Raw genomic sequence first — 12062 nt, forward strand, 5'->3', positions numbered from 1 at the left:
CATGTATTTCACTTAAAAGATGAGTGCAACCATCCCCTTTCACGTTAGCCCCCTGCTCTGTTCTGGTTCCTGTGTCCCAACTTGTTGTCATGACCACCGTTACTGTGGTGCGTTGTGTTACACTAGAAAGGAAACCTGAAACAGAGATCTTGATGGCATATTTAATTCATTAACACATAAATATATATGCATAATGTGGCTAAGTAGAAAGCCATCATTTATAATACAAAGTGTTATAAATTCAATATTTAAGTAAAAACAATTCAGCCACAATCAAAAAAATAAAACTAGCCAAACAGTAAGGCCATGTCATTTTGTCAAAGACTTTCTAGGGGACAATAGCTGATGTTACCGCTGACCTTTGTGTACTCTGGCTTTTTACCATTTTCAGTTATTAATCCTTTTATTATGTGGTTATGGAAAGTCAATTTAGATCTGTTTTGTTAAAGATCCTTCAAAAGGAGTGTAGCCTCCATTGTAGAGGCTTCGCCATGTTGTTTTTGTCTCAACCAACCATCCGTTTCTACCTCCCTTTTGTTGCCCCCCCCCCCCCCCCACACACACACACACACCTCTTACACTCTCCTCCCACCCACTGCATCCATGTATCTGGGGGCATGTTCAGTTTTGCTTCCCCAGATTTGAAGACAGATGGTTTGGTATAACCCGCTGCTCCGTTCGCCCTGATATTTCTACACCGGATTAGATCCTTTTCGATTGCCCTGTTAGCATCAGAGGCGGTCGGTAGGAGTGTGAAGGGTAAAGCAGAGCAGCAGCTGAAGTGGCTTCATAAAAGCTTAGATCCCTGAGTGCTTTTCTGCACGGCAACACCGCCGCTAAAACACTGGATGAGGGCTCTTGCCTCATGTTTTTTTAAATCTGTTGGTTCCTTTCTTCTTTGAGATATTTTCTAATGGGAATTATATACATGACGGACATTTTCTTCCACATAAGGGCCTGATACAGTCCAAGACCAGAATCAACCTTGCCTAATATAAGGTATGAGTCTTGCCTACGTACTAAAGTGTCATCTTTAAACTTGGAATACTCTTACGATCATTTATTTTCAAAACCATCTGGACTTCATTGTCACTGTATCCAGATCAATCTTGCACCCGAAGGCTGCCACAAGTGGCTGCACAGCGACTGCATACTCAATAATGCATTGAGTCAAGCACAGGAATGAGAAGGAGAAAGTGTGTGTGTGTGTGTGTGTGTGGGGCCCTGTGATCCTGTTCAACAGATGTATGTCCATTAACCAGGAGAAAGTGGGAGCGATTAATCCTCGTTAATGCAGCAATTGGATGCCAAGTGGATGGGAATCCTCTAAGCAGATGCTGAGAGAAGCAATGACTTGGGTGCAGAGAGATACCCAAAAAGTATACTTTGGAAGACATTAATCCTGACAAAGACAAGAGAGAGATTTCATCCTTTTAAAGAATCCTACTCGTGAATCAGTCATCGCCATGGTGAACACCGGAATGCAACTGATCAGCTTCACCTGCGCCGTGACCGGCTGGATCATGGCGATAGCCGTCACGGCGCTGCCCCAGTGGAAGGTGTCGGCCTTTATCGGCAGCAACATCCTAACGTCAGAAATTAAATGGGAGGGCATCTGGATGAGCTGCATATACCAGACTACTGGTCACATGCAATGCAAGACATATGACTCCATGCTGGCTTTGCCTCCTGACATCCAGGCCGCACGTGCCCTCATGTGTTTGGCGATTTTCATGGGCTGGCTTTCCTGCACCGTGTCCTGCTGCGGAATGAAATGCACCACCTGCGCCGGGGACGATCGACAAGCCAAAGCGGGCATCGCGCTCTCTGGCGGCATTCTATTCATCCTGACGGGGCTCTGTGTTCTCATTCCCATTTCCTGGACTGCTAACACAGTCGTGCAGGATTTCTACAACGCCAACGTGCCCGTGATGCACAAACGAGAGTTGGGTCAGGCTATTTATCTGGGGTGGGCAGCTGCTGCGATTCTGATGATCAGCGGCGCAGTGTTAAGCAGTACGTGCCCCCTCATGGAGAGAGGTGGCAGGTACCGCAGGGGCTACGTGGGCCGCAGCTTCGCTAATTCACCTACGTCGGCACCAAATCTACCCAAAACCATCACATCTACGAGTCTCCCACTTAAGGAGTATGTGTAGCGAGCAAACAATATGTCTGTCAAGAAATGACCGGTATTAAATTACTCAGTGCTTGATGTATGTATTTGTTTAAACTTGTCCTGTGCATTTCAAGCGCCTGAAAAAAACTGTTAGAGCAACAAACAAAAAAATCAGCAGGCTTCTACAATAATTTGTTTTATGATAATGATTTCCTCTCTTCTAAAAGCCTTGATTGAGTTTCTTTTCATAATTCACAACTGAAATAAAAGCAGTTTGTTAAAGTGTGGATTTGTTTTCATCCTTTTTTTTTTAGCTGTATTCCTAAATTTTGTTATGGAACAGTATCAACGAATGGTAATGAAGCTGTGTTTATTTTTCAAAAATGATTAATGATTAAGCTACAAATATGTATAGTTCCATTGACACTCTCAATCATTCCATTACAATCCTGTCAGAGTGCAAGCATTGGACTTGTCTTTCTTTCTCCACTTATCCACACTCCACAAAGAAGGACACTTTGCAAAGTGTATCTGAAATTGGAGAAAAGAAGGGATAAATTCATTAATACAATACACATAACCAACAAAATATTAGAAATTATGAATACAAAGATGAGTGTATTTTAAGTAGTTTGTTCACACAAGAAAATATGACTACTATTAAAGTAATTTAAGCAATGGAGGAGATATAATAAACCTTTACAATGTGCTATTTAAAAGTACAGATAAAACAGATAATTGGGGGTGCAACACGTGGTCTAACAGAACGAACTTTCAGTCATAATTGATATCAACCTGCGATTTGATCCTCTGCACTGGGAGTCTCCAAGTCTTTCCATCTCTTGGTAGCAGATACCAAAATGTTGAGGTTGCCCAAACTGAGCGTGTGCAGCAGAATCTTTCTCCTCATGAATCTGGACACATGAGTTGAGGAAGGGTGAACAGAGAGTGTCATGCAATCCAAGTCAAGCGTTAGCAAAGAGGATACTGTCGTTGATAGTGACGCTCGGCATTATGGAGCCACTCCAGCATGTCGGCAACTGATGGGGCGGTGGCTGAGCGTTCTGTTACACTGACCAAATCCAGACTATCAGTGTTCTGCTCATACAACTGGACAACATTTGAGACCTGGTGAGTCACAGAATCTCTTAGAGACTGAAGCGAGGCCCTGAGAGGAAAAAGCCAGCAGAATAATCACAGTCATGATTCACACTCACATACAAGCACAATTTAGACAAAAGCTTTTCAACTGTCATCATCCTAGGATATATATTTTTGTATTTTCATAAGCAACCCATTTTATAGAAATTTGGAACAACAAAGAATATTTTTTAAAAACAACTTTTGAAAATCTGACTACATATGGCTATGTGTTAAAAGTGCTTTTCAGAACATCTAAAGAAACAGGATGGATATGGCAACGCCATGTAAATAAATTAAACAAATATGAGAATTGCACATAATTGGACCACAAAATCATCCATCATCTTTTGAGGAAGTCTTTTAATCAATAAGATCCTTTGCATGGAGCGTGGCATACTGCATTAATTTAAATATTTAGACAAAAAGCACTTTTAAGCCCTAAATATAAAACAATCAAATGACCCTCCCCCACCCCCAAGTAATTCATAACTACAAAAGGGAAACTGGGATTTGAACCCACAGCCTCAGAACTATGAGAAATGTTAAATCCTTGGTCTCTGTGTATAAAACAGGTGTTGATTATTTTTGTCCCATCATAATTCGGTACACGACTGCAAACAACGGCTACAATAATAATGGTACTGTTAGATGTGCACAAGTTTAGTTTCAATCAAACTACAGTACTGAACTTAATCATACAGGTAAAGACATATTTTCCCACAGCCATTGCTTTTGATCATGTCGAATTTATCATGCACATCGGCTTTGTTGGTGACGGATGCATAATTTATAGCTTACAAATGTTCATGGAGTTTGCACAACACAGTATCCATGGCTTGCGAGAGCTTGAAACGCAGCAGTTCCTCCAACTGAGGAAAGTCCTTCAGCGGCGTGTTGGAAAGCTGGACGTTGGAAAGCGCCCTCGACTGCTCCGCTAAGTTCTCCAGGGATGCCATGAGAGGGATGCATTCTGCTACCAAGCTCATCCACAGTTTTTGGTTGCTTTCCAGACTCTGGAAGCATCTCCTCAATACTTGATGGATGGTTAGTATGGCAGATTTCGACATCTTTGTGGCCGATTTGAATAACTACTCGGCTTCAAATTGAGATATATACCTTGGCAAAAATAATTTATATCGGATTCTTATTTAAAACAAGGTTTAAAATGATTATTCACATCCCTTTCTCGTTCCACACGTTCACCGTGTTGCTTGTGGACAATTTCTGGTCACATGGTGTAAATAGTTGACGTTTTACACCTTCATTGGGCCGGTTCCGACAGGAAGTTACGTATTAGAAACGAAAGATGATTGGTGCATGTTTGGTATTAGCCCCGCCCAAGCGGGATTTGAAAACAGCTTGAAAGAAGAAGCAGGAAACAAGGAGTTGAAAACGTTATACAAAAGTGAAGAAAAATTACGCAAGGAAAAAAACTCAGGTAATAACATTGCTTAAAAACCTAGATAAACGTTTAGGAATATCGTAATTTTAATTAAAGTGTTGTAATTTAAATGCTTTAAAGTCATAACTGCAACAACACCCGTAACGGCCATGCTCGGCTAACACGTACTTGACAATAGTATTAAATGGCGTTTCGATAAATTCTTTTAATCCATTCACGGTAGTCTTTCCTTGATGAATTGTGTTTTGATAAATTCATAAATTTGCTTTCGCTGGTTTTCTACCTTCAGTCATGGCCCCCAGGAGAAATACAAAACTGAAAAACAATCCCAAAATGATCAAGCTCGAGGCATTTCTGGAAGATTTCGACAGTGAAGGTAAAAAAAGTGATCTTAGACATGATTATTTTTATAGAAGTGGTCACTTCACTGTTTTTAGGTCATTTTAGATTTTCTTTAAGCTTCTTGGCATTAGTGTCCAACGTTGTTTGAACTGCCTTATTAATTGTTTTTACAGTCAAAACACGGCTTGGACAACTTGAAGAGAAGAAGAACGTACTGTTGAGAGAGCTTGACAACAACTGGAATTTGGCTCTCATTAAGCAACATTCAATGATTAGAAAAATGAATTGGCTTGAATATTTCAGTAAGTACTGTATCTCATTTATGTTTGTATTTTAGTCTGGATTTGTGACTGTGACTGGTGCCTTTCATGTCCAGTGGTGGGAAGTATACCAAGTACAAATATTTAATTTCGTTAAGTAAAATTTTCAAGATATCTGTAGTTTACTACATGTACTTAATCGTTTTTTTATAACCCAAGTCGAAGAGTTGAAACAGTGCTTCCACTTTCTTCTTAAGCATTTGCTTCTGAGTACTTTTGAGACCTATTGTGATATTCATATTGGTTATGTAAATTGTATGAGCCACTGATTTTCCATGCACATGCATGAAAAGCAAACGTTTTCTTCATCTATCACTAGAACCCAAATCCCCACAAGAGGATGATTTGAAGGTGAGTTGACGTCCTTTCCTCGCTTGTATTACAATTGAGTATTCCTGGATTCATGTTTCTTATTACCTTGTTCACCTCTCTTTACAGAGGGCTGCAATTGTAGCAAATGCTGCGGCCGAGGACCACGCCATTCTCATAAAATCAGTCAAGAAAAGTATGATAGTAGTTTTTTTTAATGCTTTTAAATGAGACATTCTGCATTTTTTTCACAATTTAAGACATTTCCCAGGTGTTATTAAAAGCTCCATGTCACTCTTAGGTCAAAATAAATAAAGTGTCAACAACCTCATTGCATTTAATGTGCACTTGCCACAATCAAGTTCAAATATTTTGGAGGGGTTCTATAATATGCAAATGCTGAGTAGGTCTTTTATAAATATTGCAACTGGGGAAGAGCTCGGGTATGTGAGCATTTCTGTGGCTTCTGGATGTTGCCAACGTAGTAACACCCCCCCCCCTGCCCCATAAAAAGGTGCGTCAAGCAGTAATTCTTGATATTTTTCTTTTCCTTTATCTGATACTTAGACACCCTCTGGAGCAGGAAATATTCTGCCCTCCAAGTCCAGACTCCAAATGAATAGAGCTTGTATGAAGCCCACTCATACTATTAACCTTATACTGTACACCATTTTGTGTCACACTGGAGTTTAAGTGGAGAATGGCTCACTCACAGAGATATTTTCAGAAATTGTTTGATAGCAAAATATTTATTTATAGTTGTGGTTTCACATGAGATGGATAGGCCAGACTCCTGAGACCAACTCAAATATTTGTTAAAAAAAAAAAGGCAATTTTCCATATGTCACCTTTCAATCACTTTTGTATTGTACTGTGTAAACTGCTGGGGCAGATGGTAATTGTTTATGTAAGAAAAAGATCATTTGGCAAAAACAAATTAGCTTTTGATGCTTTTTAAAAGGGCATTTCTTGTTTCCAACACAGTGTCGAAGAAGAAGCGCACCACCAAATCCAGTTCAAATGATGAAAATGTGCCCAGAACTTCGAGGAAGGTAAAATGGCGCATTTGAACTAATGTGCACCTGAAGTAACTTTTGTAAAGTGTCTGCATGTCACCACCTCTTCTGCATTCAGGGGAAAACTGCAAGGAAGCCTCCATCTACATCCAGACGTGTAAAAGCTCTGTCTGTCAGTCACCAAAATGCTTCAGTAAGACGGTAGGACAGAAGTGGCTTGTCTTACTTTACTTCCGAAAACAAGGATTCTTCTTTTGTAGAATTTGTGCTCCAATTAATTGGTAGATGCAGAAAAGAAGAAAATAACTGACTGTTTTTACTATGTCTGATAGTGATCACACATTTAATGGTAGAAAGAGAGTTCTCTGCGTTATTATTGTTACAATTATAAAAATGGGTTTGTTCCATGTCTAATAAACGCATTAGCCAGGGTTCACATTATGTGGAAGCCAAGCCTCCAGTTAGTGCGCTTATTTTCCATTAACAACAGTACTGTAATTTCTGGAGTATAATGTGCCCTGAAGTATAATACGCACCCCCAAAGTTGACCTAAAAAAAAAAAAAAACCCAGGAAAACCCTTCTACCAATGTACAATGCGCACCAGCAATTTGCCGCTTCCCTATGCTAAGAGTATTAGGAATGATCTGTATTTATATTTTGTTAGGTTTGTACTTGTTGTTTTTCAAAAAAAATGTCCGTACAACAATCAATAATAGTCATGTGTATGTGCTGATGTAGCGGTAATATAATCTCGGGACAGGCCACAGGACACGCTTGTCCTGCTCCCTGTAATTGTCAGAACAGAATCCCTCAACCAACTAAAATAAATGCTCAATGATGGCACAACATTTTATTTATACTGTTAACACATATTTCAGTCTTAAAAATATAAATTCCTTAACATTGTTTATTAAACACAGCATTAAATATTTCTGCATAGTGCAGGTTATCCACTACATTACATATCCTTGGCCAAGACTTCAAAAGAAGCATTATGACCCATCTCCAATCCGAAAAAGATCCATAGTAGTTTTCTTGGTCCATCGCTGTGGAACTCATCATTGATGACTTGATATATTTTTTTAATCCCAAGCGTTTGGGTTGCGCAACGCAACCTCTCCCCCTCCATTTGGCTCCAATCCGTAGCATCTTTCACTAAGGAGTCAGGTGTGTATCTAAACAACGTGAGCTCACACTACTAGAAACGAGCGTCATGGGCACATTTTTTGAAAAGTGAGCATTTCAATTGTGCGCGCGCCACCGTTTTTTTTTTTATGTCCCCATGACGTTCGTGTTACATAGTTTGAACTTGTGTTGTTTTGATACACACCTGACGCCATTGAGGCAAGCTATCGTTTCGGACTGTGGCGCGACCTCCGGTTTGCCGGCGTCATCGGTACGAGTGATGACACAATTCTTTTAAAAGCACCTGTACAACTACCCTTGTAGTTGACATTTTTTCTTCTTAGTTTAAGTTTAAATAAACTCATGGGCAGTCGTTTCTGATCTTTGGTTCAGTACAACAAACATGTTACGCGAACAATCATGAAATGCAAGCTCCCGGAGGAGCTCTTAGAGCTCAGGTTGGGGGCACACATTACTGTAATATACATAAATGTGTAACATAAGACATTGAATATTGTATCGAACATTACATACACGCTATGTACCTGTATACGACTATACAATGTGATTATTTTTAATTTTTCACCCATACTTAAATATAATGCGGTCTTAACTTTTTGAAAATATTTTTAGAAAAATTTGCGTAAATTACGCTAAATGCATCTATCGGCAAGCGGTCTTAAACCTGGTTTATTTCTTCATAATGTTTTATTTTTACACAAGTTCAGTAACATTTTTCTTCATTAAAGACTCAGAACAGGGTCCACTGTTAACTGGTCTTCTGGAAGAATGGTACTGTATCAAGTAAACCCGATGAAATTAACATTCTTGGAGAGTAGCGATACACAGTACATACATTGTTTGTGGTTGATCTTATGGATTTGGCTTAGAGTATAGATTTGGATTGCAATATTTATTAATGACATTGCATCTGCCTTAGTGTACTTCGTGTAAGACACTACTGTTTCTTGATTTAGATCACCAAGGAATGCCCTGGTGACTCCTGCCAGGACTCTGCTGGACTCCTCTTTGATTGCCCCAACCCCTTTAATCACACCCCGTTTTGACCCAAGGTAACCGCTACATGTATGCCAGGCATCTGATGCTTCTTATTTCTGTAATATCAATGTACTGTTTTAGTGTGCCCTCATATGGGGGGGACACACAAGTCATCCTTCAAGCTTTCTGCACCCCAGGCTTCCCACTACTCCGGCTGTGAGAAATCCCCGCCACAAGGAGAGGGTCTTCAGTATTTCAACCAATGGCTCACCCATCTCTTCAAGCAGTGAAGAAATTATCTTGAATGTGCCCGTCGGCAACGGAGAGGTGAGACATAAGTGCACTAAATGAACTGAAAAATATGACTATGAAACTATATATGATCATTTATGTGTGGAATATACTGTACAGAGGGCTGAAATTTCTTTGCAATAGGTTACTGTCTCCAAAACACAAATAGATATCAAACATGCATTCATCCGTTGTTTTGCTTTCACGAGCGTAACCATGTTGAGGCACTAACACTTGTAAGAGTTACGCCCCTCCCCTCGCATTCTCTCAAGACGTCGCTTATTTTGTGTGGTCTTGACATTAATTTACGTGTTTATTTCATAAACGTTGTTAACGTTGCGGCCAATATCTCGAGCGCATGCATAAAAAGGCGCGTTCTAGCAAGCTGGCCTCCTACTTACGGCAGTCCCGATTGCCAACAGGAATGTTTATTTACAATGTATCCCGAGCTTGTTGCCACGAACGCTGATAATGTTGAACTAAACTTTCAGCATTTTCAAAACAATGCGGGGATAGACCGTTCATGTTTATTCCTTGATAGGCCAGTGCATTTAACTTTTCTTCAGATAAAGTTTGTCAGATCAAGAATTTTTATTGATGAAAAATTTGAAATACCGTTTTATATCATGTTCTACTAATATCAGTTGAAATTGGAAATTATCATTTCTGAGTTTGAAATTTTAGTTTTCTATTTTAGTTATATATTTGCTCATTTTCTATAGTTATATTAATCCAGTCAGTTATTTTAAGGTCATCCCTAATCACACCCGCAACTTTATCTGCGAGCTTGACTGAGCACACCTGTACATTTTTCAAATGTTTGTGTGTGTGTGTGTGTGTGTGTGTGTGTGTGTGTGTGTGTGTGTGTGTGTGTGTGTGTGTGTGTGTGTGTGTGTGTGTGTGTATATATATATATATATATATATATATGAACTGATTATACTATTAGTTTTATAGATCTATATCTAAGACAGTGAGCAATGTGGTCGAGTGTATCAGTACAATGTGACGTAAGAAGTTTGAGACTTAAAACGTTTATAGTAATTATTATAGATCAACTTCTTTAACATGTTTTGCTGTACGGTGTAGAAATTCTAGGATATATTTTCGTGTATATTGTATATCTATACTATATGTATAATGTGGGCAAAAGGACAATTTTAGATGTCTTTTTACTGAATAGTTCACTGAATTCATTTGTCTTGAGAGAAGATAGCATATTTTAATGAGAAATGTGATTTTGTGCTATCCAGTGATAGGGAGATGGGGGCAAAAAAATCTGGGCTTGGCCCTCGGGGAACTTCTACCCAATTTTTTTTTTGGTCAGGACTTAGAAATTTTACTTTCAATTTTTGTCTGAATTTTGTTCACAGATATCGCCAGAATGCACCACAGCCATCTGTTTTCTCAAAAATTTCCACTTTCATCTCTAATTCATACATGCTCTTATAATGATGACATAACCAGACATAATTCCATCTCCCGTCAATATATAGCTGAGCTTCATCCACCCAACCCTTTACTATTAGATGAGAGATGAATGTCTTTGACAAGTAAGGTCACTAGAAAACTTGATCTTAAAGACGCTATCTTTGACGTTTGACAAAAAAAAAGCTGAAGCAAATGCATTATTTGGAAATGATTGTGCTGATGCATGTTGGCTGGAATTGAAGACACTTAGTCACTGGAGGGGTTGGAAGGGTCTGGCGACCAAATGAAGTTGGCAACCCTGACTGCGTTTGTAAAGTGTCTCATGTCTCCAGCCATTTGATTAGAGTTATAAGTTCGCAGCAGCGGTGATGCACTTTGAGAACAGAAGGCGATTAACAATAGATAGATTGCTCAGGCCTAGACCCAGTTCCGAATCCTATGGCAACGGATTTATCAGGATGTTTCATATTCACTTACTCATAGACTCTTGGGATGATTCATGTTTATGAACGAAATGACAGCAAAATCGTTTGTTTTCAGAGTATCCAGCTCCTGGCCAGTCAAATCAATTCACTGGATCTGTCCCTGTTGGACGAAACCACTTTGAGGAGTGTTTGCCGATTGCAGGTATATGCATCACATCGCTATTGGGCTGAATTTACACTGCAGGTCCAAGACCCAAATTCAGTGTCTTATTTTTCTGTACATTTCCAGTGACACATAATGTATCTGTTATGGCTTATGTTACCCCGACAGACCACATAAATGAGCTCCAATGCACGCAGGGGTCCAAACTGTTTAGTTAACCTGTTCACTTGTAGAATGATCCTAACAGGTTTTTATTTTTTTAATATTCCTCAACTGTAACAGTCTTTGGTTTCCCATGCCCCAGCAGGCAACAAATTTAAAATGAGACATCAAATGTCAATGAATGTAGGGCATCCCCGATTGCCTGTTATTTAAAAGAATGTACATGTGCTATTATTATTTTTTTATTTACACATATTTTCCCCTCTCTGTCCAACAGAATCGTCTTACATCACTGTGTGACTCCTTGAAGTGACCCCAGCAATCTCGTGTTGATTTGTAATGTGTATATATATTTTTTCATCTTTTTCCCACAGATTTGCATCCTTTTAACTGCCTTCTTTATCTGATGGGATATTTTATTTGGACTGTTTTGGTGTAGAGTGTATTCTTTCTACATTTTTATTTGAAAACAAAGACCTAGTCTGGACCCTGTGTGTGATTTTTGATTCAGATCAGACTTGGCTGACTGAGTAGTCATGTGAAATTAAATAATAAAAGAGCCTTCTACATGCCGAAGAACATATCCAGAATGAGCGCTGACATGTGCTCAGCAGACCAGTAGAAGTGCAGCAATGCTTTTAGCCTTGTCTATTGCAATGGTCATCTGAAGAGCCATAAACAGCTTAAGTTATACAAGTTATTTCGAGCTCTGCAGCTTGGGTTCTGACCAGAACAAAGAGGTCAAAGCATAATATTCTAATTTTAAGGTTTTCTACACAAGCCCCCTGGTAGCTTTAGCATACAATTCAAAGTTCTG

At 39.3% G+C, this 12062-nt stretch overlaps 3 protein-coding genes across 3 annotated transcripts; 2 read left to right on the forward strand and 1 right to left on the reverse strand.

Annotated features, from left to right (window-relative positions):
* The first annotated feature begins 588 nt into the window (after positions 1 to 588).
* Positions 589 to 2403, forward strand: cldn35 (claudin 35). Its single transcript, XM_061813576.1, has 2 exons — positions 589 to 999; positions 1103 to 2403. The coding sequence occupies exon 2, from the start codon at positions 1467 to 1469 to the stop codon at positions 2154 to 2156; it is 690 nt and encodes a 229-aa protein (XP_061669560.1). The 5' UTR covers positions 589 to 999; positions 1103 to 1466; the 3' UTR covers positions 2157 to 2403.
* Positions 2404 to 2469: 66 nt separating this feature from the next.
* On the reverse strand, positions 2470 to 4480 carry airim (AFG2 interacting ribosome maturation factor). The gene is made up of 4 exons (XM_061813697.1): positions 4058 to 4480; positions 3105 to 3284; positions 2912 to 3030; positions 2470 to 2647 (listed from the first exon to the last, which is right to left on the reverse strand). Exons 1-4 carry the CDS (start codon positions 4324 to 4326, stop codon positions 2607 to 2609), a joined length of 609 nt encoding a protein of 202 aa, XP_061669681.1. The 5' UTR covers positions 4327 to 4480; the 3' UTR covers positions 2470 to 2606.
* A 93-nt stretch (positions 4481 to 4573) lies between these two features.
* Positions 4574 to 11732, forward strand: cdca8 (cell division cycle associated 8). Its single transcript, XM_061825025.1, has 11 exons — positions 4574 to 4697; positions 4951 to 5037; positions 5177 to 5305; positions 5643 to 5674; positions 5762 to 5828; positions 6617 to 6684; positions 6767 to 6849; positions 8752 to 8847; positions 8971 to 9100; positions 11036 to 11122; positions 11523 to 11732. Exons 1-11 carry the CDS (start codon positions 4577 to 4579, stop codon positions 11556 to 11558), a joined length of 936 nt encoding a protein of 311 aa, XP_061681009.1. The 5' UTR covers positions 4574 to 4576; the 3' UTR covers positions 11559 to 11732.
* The last annotated feature ends 330 nt before the right edge of the window (positions 11733 to 12062 follow it).

The sequence above is a fragment of the Syngnathoides biaculeatus genome, chromosome 1 (assembly GCF_019802595.1).
Source record: "Syngnathoides biaculeatus isolate LvHL_M chromosome 1, ASM1980259v1, whole genome shotgun sequence".
NCBI classification, from domain to species: Eukaryota; Metazoa; Chordata; class Actinopteri; order Syngnathiformes; family Syngnathidae; genus Syngnathoides; species Syngnathoides biaculeatus.